Source organism: Rissa tridactyla, chromosome 2 (genome assembly GCF_028500815.1).
Source record: "Rissa tridactyla isolate bRisTri1 chromosome 2, bRisTri1.patW.cur.20221130, whole genome shotgun sequence".
In the NCBI taxonomy this organism is placed as follows: domain Eukaryota; kingdom Metazoa; phylum Chordata; class Aves; order Charadriiformes; family Laridae; genus Rissa; species Rissa tridactyla.
The window spans coordinates 103,910,517-103,925,370 of NC_071467.1; the positions used below are offsets into that span (position 1 = coordinate 103,910,517).

At 37.9% G+C, this 14,854-nt stretch overlaps 1 protein-coding gene and 1 long non-coding RNA gene across 6 annotated transcripts in view; both read left to right on the forward strand.

The window, feature by feature from the left end:
* The window catches only part of CTDP1 (CTD phosphatase subunit 1), a 113,198-nt gene that overhangs the window by 36,064 nt on the left and 62,280 nt on the right, over positions 1–14,854 (forward strand). For 4 of the 5 annotated variants that reach the window (XM_054189384.1, XM_054189387.1, XM_054189386.1 and 1 more), the window contains exons 9-11: positions 3,873–4,014; positions 5,903–6,133; positions 12,530–12,695. In XM_054189384.1, the coding sequence (XP_054045359.1) occupies positions 3,873–4,014; positions 5,903–6,133; positions 12,530–12,695 (539 nt within the window). Of the gene's footprint in view, positions 1–3,872; positions 4,015–5,902; positions 6,134–8,883; positions 9,273–12,529; positions 12,696–14,854 lie in introns of those variants that run through there. The other variant, XM_054189388.1, reaches the window with a different exon arrangement.
* On the forward strand, positions 506–1,668 carry LOC128904747 (uncharacterized). Its single transcript, XR_008464623.1, has 2 exons — positions 506–1,293; positions 1,451–1,668. It is a non-coding gene; the product is annotated as an uncharacterized LOC128904747 (long non-coding RNA).

Here is a 14,854-nt window from a genome sequence, read left to right on the forward strand (position 1 = left end):
AAGATTTACATATAAGAATGGTCTGAATAGAAATAAACTTCTAGTGATCAGATTTTCCAGGCAACATCTGGCTACCTCGTTACAAACTGCCATGAGGACGTGCTGACTTTGGTGTGCTGGAATTAGGAGAGTGTGGTCAGTGACTCTGGTTGCTCCCCCTGCATCGTGTGCTTTGGTTCATCCTGGCACAGCCTTGAGCATGTGTGCTGGGTTCCTCATGGGGGGGGTTGAATTGGAAGGTACAGTCAGCTAAGCACTCACGGGTATTCAGTCTGCAGGTCTAATCTAAAGCAAAAGTCCCTGAAATACGTATGGGGATGGGCATCGCTCCTCCAGCACCCTTTTGCCCTGCAGATCTCCCTGTCGGGCTGCGCTACTCGGTAATGTGAACATAGTCAAATATGCCGTATAGCATTTCTGCTTAGTCTTCGTAAACATACAGCTTAGGTCTCATTTATCTATGTTGCTTAAGTGCCTGGTGTGCTTCAACTTTGGGTAAGACAAAATAAAATGCTGTAGTGAAACTGTATGTCCTGGAGAACAGTTGTAGAAGTTTATTCTTGCATTATTGATTTTGGTCACTTTTTTAGTAATGAATTGTCAAGATTAACAGGATGCTTTTTTCAGCCTTTCTGTGCAAGTTCAGAACTAGAACTAATGAGTCACTTCCCCAGGTTTGAAAATAACCTTTTCCCAATATTATGTGCTTCAGGCTGTATCTGTCAGAGGGTAGATATGATGAATTTGAACCCTGGCTGCTTCATGTGGAATGGCTTGTGTGCTTTTTTACCTTTTTGGAACTAATTTAGACTAGAATTTGAAGTAGGGAAAGGTGATTAGAGGAGAATAATGCAAAAGAGTTGTCCAGAAAAACAGTTTTTTCTCTTAAGTGATTTTTAGCCCAGCTGGATGAGTCAGATGTTCCTAACTGCATCAGAAATACTGTTGCTTGGATGGATTAAAACCCTTTCTGCTGTCTCTTCTTAATAAGCATACTTCCAAAAGGGGAAGTTACACCGGGGAAAGTGAGAGGAGAAGGCAAGGATATTAAGTGTTGCAGTACCATTTCTCCTACCCAGTTAAATTTGGTGTTCTACCAAATCTTACTCTAAAAACATCATACATGTGAAATCTTGATTTGTGAAGAAGTCAGCTAGAAATAGAAGGCAGCCCCTGAGATGGCATAGTTGTATTACCTCATGCAGTTTTCAGTATGCTGGAGCATGCAACAGGCAGCAGCGCTTTAGAAACGAGGAAGAAGCAGAAAGCCTTGGTGTTGCAGAGGTGAGAAAGGTAAGGCTTTTCACCCTCAGGAGGTGGGTTTGGTTACACACTGGTCTTCATGACGTCAACTTTAATTTTATGGTAATGGCCTATACCTTTCGGAGCTATTGTTTCAGAACCATAAGAGTTTCATACAAAACAGTGCCATTTGGCTTTCATGTTTAAGGCTTCTGTTGGAATCCTGTTGACCAGAAGTAGTCCTCAGTGTACATCCGGTATGAAACCATCAGATATGCATGAATGCAGAATGTGTATACGTGTGGAACAGGCAGCAAGATGAAGCACCTGACAAATCATCAATGCAGAAGCATCGAGTTTAAAAATAGTTAGAGGAAGCCATCTTCTCACATATCTTCACAGACTTAACATGAGATGAAGGTGCAGTTTTATGGTTTTGTTCAGGTTTTCTCTGATGAGATCCAAAAGGAGCAGCAATATCTTTAGTTGCGTGAATGGATGTACTATGGTACCAGATAAGCTTTTCTTCAGGGTATTATAAGTACAGTCTGTCTATCCAATAGCACCAGCAACTCTAGTTAACTGTTCTGTATGCTTACTAGTGAAGTAGCATGCTATTGTATGCTGTATTCAATCAGCTCCAGAGTTACGTGTGGGACAGACAGTATTGCTAGTCACATCTGATATTTGATTCAGTATCTAATACCAGACACAAGTACCTAAACTTCCACTGGACTTCTCACTCTTGTTGCTTTTTTTTGTTGAAACTCCTATGCTTACGAACCCAATTTCAGCATCCTCTTTATAGCAGTTGTCTTCTTACCGCTTTGTTTTAATATGTTGTCACTACTTTTCTCCTTTATTACCAAAAGAAAGCATTTTCCAAGCCAAGTCTTTCACTTTTTTAATCCTTTTGTCCCCCAGATCTCTTGATCTAATTCTCTTCAGAACCTCTGCTTTCTTTCCTCTGAAATGTACCCTGTGTATAAATGAAATACAGCTTTATAAATACGTGTCTAACTGCAGGTATTTCTACAATTCCTACTGAGGTTATATAAATAATAATAATAATACCTCCTGTGGAAGCTCCCTCTGGCACTGTAAACTGGCTCATTTCCAATAACTGTTGCATGAAAGTGCTCCGCCTCACTGATTACTTTTGACACTGATGATCAATTGGAAAACAAATTTCTTCTATCAGGGGATGAATGATCTAGGTACACCGACCTCCCTTTTTAAAGAGTTTTGCTTTTTAGTCAGTTAAAACCTCCTGAACAGCAAAGATGTGCTGGGATTAACATGGTTGGAGTTCTAAAGTTGTTTTCCTTGAGTCCTTGTTTGACAGTGGTTTTATTTTTATTTCTTGGCAAAAATTAAAATACAGCATTTGTAAATCATTTGTGGTTTGGAAAAGGCTTTATCTTTAAATTCTCATCCTTGTGTTTGTGTTTATCTTAGATTCTTAAATTAATGCATTTTTATTACAAAGATAGTAGTGTGGAGAAAAGCTATATGTTTACTGTGCAGCTCTTAAGTCCTGAACTGTGGGATTGCTTGCATTTGCTCCTGAAAATAGAAGAAATGTATTTGTGCATAGAACATCTTTTTCTTAATCTGAATTCAAGAAAAAAAGTATTTGTATCTAAAGACAGAGGAAAAGTTAGCCCTACTTCTGTTGGGTTTGGGGAACAAAAGTAGGGAAACATGCTTTCAGCTCTTTGGCGAAGGACAGTGATCTCCTGCTCTTGCTGTTTATTTAGTCTTTTTGAATTTACAGAAGTCTAGAAAGTGAACTGTCTAACTAATTAGGTCAATCCTCAAGAGCATTTGAGCTAATCTGTCTACCCCAGTAAATTCTAGTTCAGGTTGTAAACAGGCCTTTGCTATTAACTGTTTGCTCTCATCTTCAAATGATGTGGAGAAGTATGGGTACTTCAAGACTTTCATCTTAACTGAAACAAGTAAAGTCATGTTGTTAAATGGCAGTCACGCAGATAAAACTCCAGGGAACTGTGTTGAAACCATCAAATTTATTTGCTGTTCTTGCTTCCTTGTCAGGATTGTTCTGAAACTTAATTTTTTTTTTTTTTCTGGAGGCTTCACTCCTGAAGGCACATGTGTGATAAATTTTTTAAAAACTTAAAACTTAGAATTTTTATTTATTTATTTTTTAGTTAGTAAGGTAAACTAGACTGGAGTATTGTGGTTTTATATAAGCATCTGCAGGAAGAAACCCCAAGGTCTTTGTGCAGAGTTGATAGGCTTCAACAGGGTTGGTTAGTGTTTGAAGTGATTTATTCTTCAACTTCAGTTATGAGAGTTCGGCTCTTAACCTAGAGAAGAGGGCTAAGTTGTTACTTTTACTCCTGCCTTCAGTTCTTGATGGTCTCCTTTTATTTCGCACTTCTAAACAACAACAAAAAAATGTAGTGCATTATTTTCTCTTGGTGCAAAAACATTTAATGGGCAAATGACTGAGCTTAAGCGTTTTACATAATGTGTAAATAAGATGAAATGCTACAAATTATAGAGATATAACAAAAGGGAAGAGTGACGGCTTTCAGTGTGTACTTAAAACTATTTTCTGTGTTTCTGGAAACACTGTGATGTTATGTTTAACTTTGTAATAGGTACAGAAAAAGTACGGCAAGCTCAGGACTGCAAGGACCTCCATGTTGTAAACCCTGATTGGCTGTGGAGCTGCCTGGAGCGCTGGGATAAGGTTGAGGAACAGCTCTTTCCCTTGAAGGATGACTACATCAAAACACACAGGTAAGTGGGAACTTGGGGGAGTAAGGGCCATGAAAATAGATTATTCATACAATCATGCTAATTTGTTAATGCAGCTATAAAATCAGTTTCTGACACTCAAAATGGTGTGCAATGCTTACAGATTTTATGAAAGAACCCTCCATTTTCTTTGATTTCTATGCTGCTTAAACTGAAGATCAGGAGGCAGTTCAGCAACTAGCAGAATCAGGAGAAACCTGTGGTACCAGTAGTTTCTTAAGCAGTTGTCATTGTTAGCCATCTTCAGCTGGAGCAGTTGATCTTGTCAGTTCATCCACAAATTAACACAGGGAATGCCACCAAGGCAGAGGATCATCTGTGCTGCCAAATGAGGGGGGGGAAAAAAGTACACACTCCCACAACATGAAAAATTGGTAAAGTATGGCATTTTTTTCTGAGACTTGGTAGTGGGGAGGAAGAGAAAACCAGAAAAATACAGCAGGAAGACCTGAGGCATTGGAAGGCATGAAGGTAGAAATAAAAACTGGAAGACAAGAAGTAGTAAGAGAACAGGAGGTTTGGGGATTATAAGAAAAAGTATTAAAGGAGAAAGGGTTAAAAATAATCAGTGCATTAGGATGACAGCAAATAGAAGGGGCAGCCAAAAACTTTATTACACGGAGGAAGTCAGAGGATTATTAAGAACAGCTCCCTTTAGGAAGGTGGCATGGTTAAAATAACTCATGACAAGATATGGTAGAGCCAGCTTTTTCTTCTTGACTTCTCTGTTTGGATAGACTGATGTTAATAGCATCTTGCAAGCCTAAGGGAGGACCTTCCCTTCTATGTTTAGACAGGAAGGGGCGTAGCATATTAGATTTCCTGTATTAAACTGATACTGGCATGATTGACTGAGTAAGCTAGAGATTTGCTTTCTTCTTAGAAGATGGTAGCCCCGGAGGGCAGAATGTAAGTCCTTATATACTCCAAAGACACCAAAAGTAGAAACGTATGGAAGTGAGGTCATGTATCAATTGAGAGACTAGGTAGAGACCCAGGATCTCTAGAATTTAGGAAAGAGATGTAGCCTGCTTATGGCTTGACTAGAATACTTCGTCTCAGAGGCCTGACACAGCCAAGTTCTCAGTACAAATCTGGACAGTGGCTTGTAAGCATCGTTTTTTGATGTCTAAATGAATGTTGGTCTTTCTACCTATCTGTGGAATAATTACTGAAAATGCTGCAAGACTACTTGAAAAACGTCCATGAAAGCATGTGGTAAAAACTCCACTTTTGTGGAACTTCTAATATTTGTTACAATGTGGTTTGTTTTTTCTATAGCTTCAGTTTCATGGGGTATAACAAACTGTTTTGTTTAATTATTTCTTTTTAAATTATTCTGTTTGCTTCCTCTTTTTTTTTTTGTGGCACTTTGTTGTAATTGGATAGTATACCATAGTGATGATTCCTGCAGGCTGAACTCTGAATGTTTCTGCTGACACTTGAAAAATTATGTTTTAAAATGCAGCAGGGTGATCATAGGTAGCTTAGTATTTTAACAAATGAGTTTGGATGACTTGTCAGTTAATATTGTGTTTATTTTCTCTCAGAGTCAATTTGGAGAGGAAGTACAAGGATCTGGTACAATAGCATGCTTTTCTTTGTTGTATATGTGCAGATTGTCATGCAACTCTAGCTGTTCCGTTGTTACTACCTGGAAGCAATTTCAGTAACTTTATACATTAAGACAATTTTTAAGACACATTTAATGGGAGTGGGGGAGAAGAAGTGTTCTTTCAGAAATCTTCCAAACTATTTTTTTTTTTCCCCCACTTTCTCCTTTAGAAAAAAGGAATATTCATTTTTTACATTCTGGTTAGATAACTCACTTAAATTTCTAAAGCAACTTTTTCTGAACTTCATCCAACAGAGAGAATAGCCCTGCCACGTTTCCTGATACACACAACACATTTCAGACAGCTCTTTTTCACCCAACACCCATCCATCCAAAGTCTCAGCCTGGTCCTGAAGTTCGACTTTATGATCCTAACACTGGAAAGCTAATCAGGAAAGGCGCTCAGACCTCTGGCCAGTCGATGTACATCCAGTCTCCAGCTCCTCCCATCACCTTACCAGTCCACGGCGAACACTCGTCCTTCAGGTACCTAAAGCATAGCTAAGAGTCACTTCAACTATTATTTTCAGATACTGTAGTAAATTTAACTCTTGTTATCTTCACACTTGATCAAATTGTCATCTTTGCTTTAGTTACTTCGTTTGCTTTCTAAAAAGCCAAGGAAATGAGTGAAAGTGAATAGTCAGCTGAAGTGAAATCGGAATGCTAGAATTCCAGATGCTTTTTGTGCCTCATCTAAGTGTGAGTAGAAGCCTCAAACCAAATAAATGCAGCATGTAGTTTGTGCGCTTTAAAGGAGGTCAAATAACTCATCTCTGAAGTGAGGTGGCCTAACATATTTAACAAGTCTTGGAATACTGGATTGGTTTTTTTGTCTATGAAGGATATCTGATAGCATTTGGCTTTTGTTTGTAAAATATTCCTTTTCACCTAATTCCTTCAGGTGGGACGTTAGCTTTGTGTTTTGTTTTGAGGAATATCAGAAGTGGTGGGAAAAGGGGTGTAGCTAACAGAGTATTCTGACTGAGTGTTAGTTGTTAATCCTTAGATCACAAAATCAAGACACTAAAGCAGCAGGAGGGGGAGGCAGCCTGCTTTTTGAAGTACAAAGGCTAGCATCTGGACCTTGTCAAAACTTGTGGATTTGGTTAAGCTACAACAACGCTTGTCTCTTACAGATGCGTAAAATATCTAAAATTCATCCCTAAGTATCTCCGTAAAAGATCTAACTATCTGGAATGCCAAGAAGTTTAGCAAGGCTTGTTGACTCCAGTGGTAAAGAAGTAGCTGGTTGAAGGCGAAGCTTTTCTTTTTGTAAAATGAGATCAGAATTCTTTTGTACAATGTGATCAGAGTATAGCAATTGTTATAAAGCAATTCAGTTTTCCAAACAACTACAAGAATACAAAGCACAACTATAAATCCCCAGTTTTCTACCTTTCTTCTTTCTCCCCCACCGCTTTTGCAGTGTCTCACTTATAAAAGTTTTATATTATTAGTGCAGCTTGTTATGTTTCCACTCTATCTTCCTGTTGCTAAATTATTTCAACCTATGTTTTCAGTTGTCATCTTTTTATAGGCTTTTTCTTATTTCGGCTTCCTTGTTTCTGTCAACACAGGTTGAGTCTCTCTTGTTTGTGAAGTCGTTTTGTTTTCAGTTCCTTTTTAACTGTGTCTTTAAAGTCTGTATTTTACTTTACTATGACATATAAAATGAACAGGAAAAACTTTAAATAATCACGACACAGCATGTATCCAGAGAGGAGCTGAAAAGCTTTTTGTTTTGTTTGTTGGTTATTGTGGAAAGGAACTTCTCTAGAAATAGAGCTGGGCTGGTTGTATGTGTATATAATTGTCATGACACTTCTAAGATGCTCCAATATGATGGTTTATGTTGAAATTAATGCATATTGATGTTTGTTGTGCCTTTGTCAACAACTTGATGAAGAGTTATGTCCACACCTAAGCCTATTTTTCTTGAATGCAGAGGTGCTTCTTCACTTGCACATCTTACGGAAAAGGAAAGAAATATACTTCACCTGTCCTTTTAATTGAGTTTCTCAGAGCCCCAGACAGGTTTTGGTGGTGGAGCAAGACTGTATCTCTTTTCTACTCCATTATTTTATTTTACTTAAACATTTTTTTGACTGACAATGCTCAGGGTTGAGACACTTCAATCTAAGAAAGTGAATCAAAGTACTCAATCTGCAGCTGTAAGAAAAGAGATTAGCATAAGATATATGCTGGGAAATAGTATTTTCATCATCATTTCCTGTTGTCTTGGTTCCAGTGGTAAAATTAATGACCTGTAAACACTGGTCTCTTAATTGGGATGTGTCTATATTCCTCAGAGCAGTTCCGCTATCTTCAACTAAGATGGTGAGGAGTGTCTTGGTAAAGTCTAGGAGGAAAGCAGTGCTGTGATCAAATACCACGTTAAGTACTTTTAACGGATACGAAGTACAGTGCAAGCAGAGCATGAAGGCTGTAAAGAAGCAACAAAAAGCCGAATAGGAACAGCTTTGCTGTGTTTTGACTCAACAAGAACTGAGGCAGAAGTACTGTATCATCACCTTGCTTTGTCTTAATGCATACATCAATGAAAGCTTTTAAAAAAGCTTCACATCTGATTGAAAAATGGATGTAACCCTTGACTTTAGAGAAAATGACCTTAGTGCAGCAATTTCTTGGTAGAGGGAAATGTATTTTTGTGTCCTGACAAACTTCATATGCTCCTATGCTCACTTCCTCCAGAAAGATGAGAGTATTTATCAATAAGCCATTGAATTTAAGCAGAGTTAGATAAAGCTATTAATACTCACAACTGCTCCTGTTGTGGGTAGCTGTAGTCAAAGCCTCCAATCTTTGATAGTTTCTAAAAACTTCATCTGATTCTGAATTTCCTACAGTGGGCAACAAAATTGCACTGCTGTGAGAGGAAACCCTTGGAGATGGTAGCCACATGTGGCATAGCAATGGTACTCGGTCTCTTACGGTAAGAATAGACCTTATTGAGCTTAGAAGATAAGCTCTTGCAAGGCTGGTTACTAAAAGGGCTTCAAGTCACCCGAGTACAATTTCATAAGAACTGTTTCAGTTCTCACTTTTTATTTACTTTGGGTTCTACATTTTTAGTTTCTTTCTGGGATTCAACTTGAAACATAATTTAAATTGGGACATGATTAGTTTAAATATCTACGTGGACTTTGCTGTGAAACTGTCACCCAGTGAGTTACAGATGGTTCAGTTGATTTGGTCAACGTTTTGTGCGACAGGCATAGATCTTGCCATCGCGCTCGGCTCTGAGAGACTTGGAACACCTGCTTTTTGTCATGGCTGTCGCAGCCCGAGCGGAAGAGTGGCAAAGAGTCTGCAGCTGTACTAGAAGGGCAGGGAATGGAATGCAGTGCAGTGCTGCTCAGCGGCTGCGGACAGGAGCTCTTCTGCGAATATAGGAAGGATTTCTTTTTAAAAAATAACCTCCGCATCGGAGTTTTGACACTCCATACGTATCTCAACAATTTGCATTTTCATATGGAAATAGTATTCTGCAAACATTACAGTAAACACTAAAGTTGTTACAGATCATGAGATGTGTAATGTAGTGTTGTCCAAAAAAAGGCAAATGCTAATGGCATCTTGGACTAGGATAAAGTAAAAATAATACTACAAGTTAAATTCTAGTGAATGCTAATAATACGCTAACAGATGAAGCAAGGCTTAAAATATGGATATAATTTACATGTGAGAAGGCAGAAGTGGCGCTCTGATTTTAAATAATGCTAAGATGTGCCAAATGTTTGCTTTGAAAAGGTGTGTAGAGCAAATGTTGGTGGCTGAAGCAATTCTTGAAGATTTATATAAATTAATTTCACTTTTAACATTTTTGTGTCTTAATTCACATGCTCATTGTTACAATTTTTCCTATCTAATGTTATCAGTCTTGTTATGACAGCAAAAAAACTAGATACCAAATTGAAATCATGAATGGAACTGAAATATTTTTAACATTTTCATGATGATAATGCGATTTTAGTTTTGCCCTGATGCTGTATTGATGAAAGTGTTAAGATGCTTGTTGCTTCCCCAAATGTTGAACTCGCCCTGCATGCAGTGAGTTCTAGTGCACGTGCATGTCCTTGTGCGTGTAAGACTGACAAGCACCAACCAACCTGTGCTGGGTTGAATATGGTGTTATTTTTGAAAAAAAAAAAAAAAAAAAAAAGACTCGTGAATCTCATCTGATTAGAAATAAATGTAAATTCCTGCATTTGTATGTCTTTAAATTTTAACCAACGTAACAAGCAACTGAAAATGTAAAGCATGAAAAATGTCTTTGATAAAATAAAAATGTTTCTTACAAACCTTAAAGAAGTCTTCGTTTTATATTGCTTTTTCGAATGCTTTGAGAACTCCCAGTATTTTTAATCTAGTAGCAGTTGGAAAATACTGGGGGGGGGAAATCTGACAGAAGGCTTCAGAAGCTGTTAATACAGTTATTTTACAGTGAATGTATAATAATGTGGTCAAGGATAATGTCACATTTTATTCACGTGGGTTTTATTTTTTTAACAATGGTAGAGTCTTCAAGATTAACCTGAGACTTGTAATATTTCTGCATATTACTGCTTCAGAGTAAAGAAGCTCATAGCTATGCCTTGTTTTGGATGCAGTATCTCCAGAATTAAACCGTCAATACAGTTTTTATTAAACAATGATGCAAAATAATTCTTGCCTTTGCTACTCATTGAGGTGGGGTGATGCTCTCTAGTGTTCAAATAAAGAATATAAATAAGAACACAATGATACAGAAACTGCAGAAGGAGGAGTTCTTGCTGTCATCAGTTATGATAATGTGTTCTTAAAAATACTTACTAGATTTATTTCGAGTCTTAAGAAAATCTGCTTGGCTGCCTGCTATGTATAACTTGTGTGTAATTCTTGGCATGGTCAAACTTGTCATGTTTTTAATACAGTTATGTAAGATGGTTATACCTTTTTGTTTTGTCATTCTCTATTTTACTAAGAATGTAAGTGACATCACCTTTGGCTAGGGTACCTATTAAAAAGGCGTCGAAATCCTATTTTAAAAGATCCTTTTGGAAAACATAGTGGAATGCTGTATTTTTTTCCTCTTTTACCTATGAAAATTACTGTCAGAGCAGTTTAACAGCAAAACTGTGTAGTCTTATAAAATTGAAAACATTTAGCAGAGAGGAAAAAATCCCCAAAAAACTGTTAAACTGTGATGAAAATCTCTAACAGAAAACAGTTTGGTTAGTTCATTTCTACAACATCCAAATTGTTTTGGCTTCATAGGAAATTCCAGTGTACAGAAATGACAAACTGTGAAAGGGAACGCTTCTGCTGTGTTGCTGAGTGGTGCTGAGCCGATGGGGATCTTTTGCAGCCGATTGCTGTGCTGCCCACAATGGGGCTATGGGTTGGTTCTCTACCCCCGCCAACTCTCATTCAAAAAATGAATTTGCATCTCCTGCACCTATATGTTATAAACCCTCAAAATGACCTTGATTCACAGCTTCGTGTGGCTTTCGGATTTCATATGTTCTGGGATTGAAGTATTGATGTAGGGGAAAAAAAAAAAATCTTGATATTTAGATGGCCTTCTTAAAAAGCTGTCAAGTTCACAAGAGGAGAAATGATTTTGTAGAACTTTTCATGTGACTGGATTGACATAATTTGATAATGGCTTTTTTTGGGTGGGGCTGCTGATCTAAAGCTGCTTCTTGAAAATCCAGGCTGGATGAGAAGCAGCCATCCTGCGCTGAAACTCTTGTCAGCAGAAACCACACTGAACCCTTTTTTTAATCACCACCACCCTCTGAAACAGCTTGATGGTGTCTCTCCTGACAGTTACAACTTGAAACAGCTTGTGATTTCAAATACAGTCACTTTTATGCTTGCTTGTGGTAATTATTCACCCCACACACAATCTTGTGGCTAACATAAATAATTTGTGATCCATGAGCTTTATGACCTGAGATCTTTGAATAGGATTCTGGGTGGTGCTGAGCTGCTGTAATATGTTCCAGGAGGTTTGTGTAACAGCCCAGTATTCATAGTTAAACCGTATTATGTAGCAGTTCCAGCTTCTCAAAGTCTTTAATAGTTAAGTAATATTCACAGAAATGTTACTCAAGAAAGGTAGAAGTCTCCTGCTGTTGTTCTAGATGTAGTCTATTAAAAGCAATTCCCATTAAGTTATGATTATCCATTTTTACAAACATCTTGGCATTCCTTTTTGTATCTGCATGTTCTGGTTAAATACATTAACTAACGAGGTAATAAAATACAAACTAAGGGAAAATGCTACCATATTTGAATACAGTAGCCAAAAAGAAACATGGTCTGTTTTGCACCTCATCCAGAATTAACATCTGTGAAATGTCTGAAGACTGAGGCTGCAGAAATGAGCTTTCTGCTTGCAAACCTCTTGTCTGTAAGGTTGAGAAGTAGAGAAGTATACTTTGAGACTCAAGAACACAAGCATAACATACATCAGGAAAATATATTAGAATGTGAGAATTGTTACCTGAGTGATAAATGTGTCAAGTGACAGACAAACTCCGATTGAGTACAAACCTTAAAGTATTTTAAGGGCAGTGCATTTGCAGCTACTGAAACTCTTGACCTCAAGAAAGATTTGATGGTTACGTAGCAGAGCAATGGGAAGGCAGGATAGTGAAGTATCTTGTCAAAGGCAGAGCAAGAACTTAAGCCATCAAAGTGAAAATAAAAGCAATCATTGTGAGACTTGATCTTTTTCCTGTTGATGAACCCAGAACCCTATTAAGCAAAGTCATAGATATTCAGCAGTCATAAATTGTTTATAGGATTTAATTTTAGACAAGCTGTAAATCAAGTAAATATTTCTCATGTGGGACCCCTGAAATTTTTCAGAGTTGTTCAACCACATCAGCAGCAGATGTTTGAAGAAGAAGACTTACCAGCGGGTGAAAATGATGAGCAGCCTGGTCCATCTAAGCGGAAACGCCAGCCCAGTATGTCTGAGACAATGCCCCTGTACACCCTATGTAAAGAGGATTTAGAAAGTATGGATAAAGAGGTGAGCTTAACTAATTCTGACAGGTTTCTAGTATAACGATTGTTAGTTATGCATAACAGTTTAACTTCTGTTAAATTACGCATGTCTGTGAACTGACCTTGTATGCCGCTACAGTAACTTGAAATAAGAGCCACAGCAAGCTAAGAAGTACAGTTCAGTCTAAAACGCAGTTAGGTTCTGCAAAGTAAACTTGAATTAAGGAATGAGAATACTCTTGTGTGTAAACAGACCTGTAAAGCAGAACTTCATTTAAGTATAGCTTTGTGACATGAAACATGTTATGACATTTGCTGTGTGTTTAGCTTTGCCAGGTGTCACTTCAAACTTTTTTTTAATTTTAAAGTAAATCTTCCAATGTTCTGGACAAAATCAGTGGTAGGATGGGAGAAGAGAGAGGTCTGTGGATGTAAAAGGCACAGGCTGTAGAGAAGATCAAAGAGCCGAAGAGGAGCATGGAGCCTCATTATCTGTAGACATGTAATTGCAGTGCTGTTAAATCGTAGCTATTCTAGTTCTGCATGTGAAGGAAGCTTTCTGTCACAGAGTGAACTGTACTTTTTTCATACAAAAACGCATTATTTGAAATTCATTGTGGACCTCTAGCAGCTGCTTCTTTTTCACTCTTCTTTCTGTGCGCTCTTCGCAAATGAGCCACCATCTTATATAATATTAAATGATACATAAAGGAAAAAATACCTATCGCTGCACACCGTACTTTCATGAATTCATTACACTCTATGCGGCTTTACTGTAAAACCTAGTGACACTGGAACTTAAATCCATCTTTGAGCTTAGATCATTCACTGAGGTGGGGACAGGAGTGTATAACTTGCCAGCTTCTGGCAGTAAGTTGATTACAAGGTTCTAGCCATAACAGGCCTTGAGAGTTATCTTCAGAAAATATAATGAAAGTGTGAGAAGGAAACGGCATATTTCACCAAGGAGAGAAAGAGTTTATGTATGCAGCATAGTGTGATTTTGAGATATGCTGTTGCTAGAGAGGTCCTAGAGGAAGTTTGAGCTGGTATTCTAGGGAAAGGTCCAATAACTTTCAACCACTGTGATGATTTAATCTGAATTTCAGATGAGTGCAAGCTTTTAACTTTACCTGGTAACTCTCAGAGTTGACAACTCTTGCTTTCTTTTGCTTTTTGTTCCAAAGTATTTTGCCCATTTGATCTCAAACTTTCATAAGAAACAGTATTTCTTCTTATCGTGGTGCCAGTCCCTGAATCCATCTGTCTCTTCCTTCTGTTTTGTCAGTGGTACTTAAAGCAAATTGTTGTTATGGGTTGTTTTTGTGTACTAACATTTTTCTGATGGTGTGGGTTTTGGAAAACATTAAGAAATTACTGTTGCAATGTGTGCACTGAGCCAAAAGAAAGTGTGTGCGTTTTCTAGCATTACTGCATTTAGTATTTATTGTTCTGTTTTTAAAAATACTATTTGGACCTTGGTAAAAATACGAATCTTCTGGCACTGTTTGTTTTGTGATTGATTGCTCACTATGTTACTACAGTTAGACCAAAGAAATTAAAGTTTTCTATCTATCCTACAAATATAAACATCTTAAATTACAGTGATTTGTTTTTAAATTATGCTTTTACTTAAGCTGCATGTTATGTTTGGAAACTAGACTACATGAACTTCGGAACAAATGAAGCCCAAATTCCAATGGATTTTCTTTTTCATAGTTGACTTAGCTTTGGTTCCAGGAGTATGATTTGAGGTTATAGTTGCTGCCAAAAGTTTCCCTTCCACCAGTGTCTGTTCCCACCCCTGTCTCTATTAAATTTACATCTCTCTGATCCTTGGTCAGCTGAACCAGTAGAAACTCATTGCTTGTTTTTTGTGTGCAGGTATGTTTTGGATTTGTTTGGTGGGGGAGGAGGGTGGGAGTTTCTGGTATTTTAGCTCCCCAACGTGGTTTGATCAGGGGTCAAACATTGGCGCTGACACAGAGAAGGGGGTACACAGGACATACATTGTGGAGGGTGAACTGGATATGGTAGTGCCAGCAAGTCATCGTCTCCTGGGAGGTGACTATAGAGACAGCCACGGAAGACTAACCTTCGTGGACTAGCCTTGGGACTGCTAGCTTTGCCTTGGCAAAGATAATATATTCATGTACAAGAAATGTAATGTAAGTAATAAAGCAG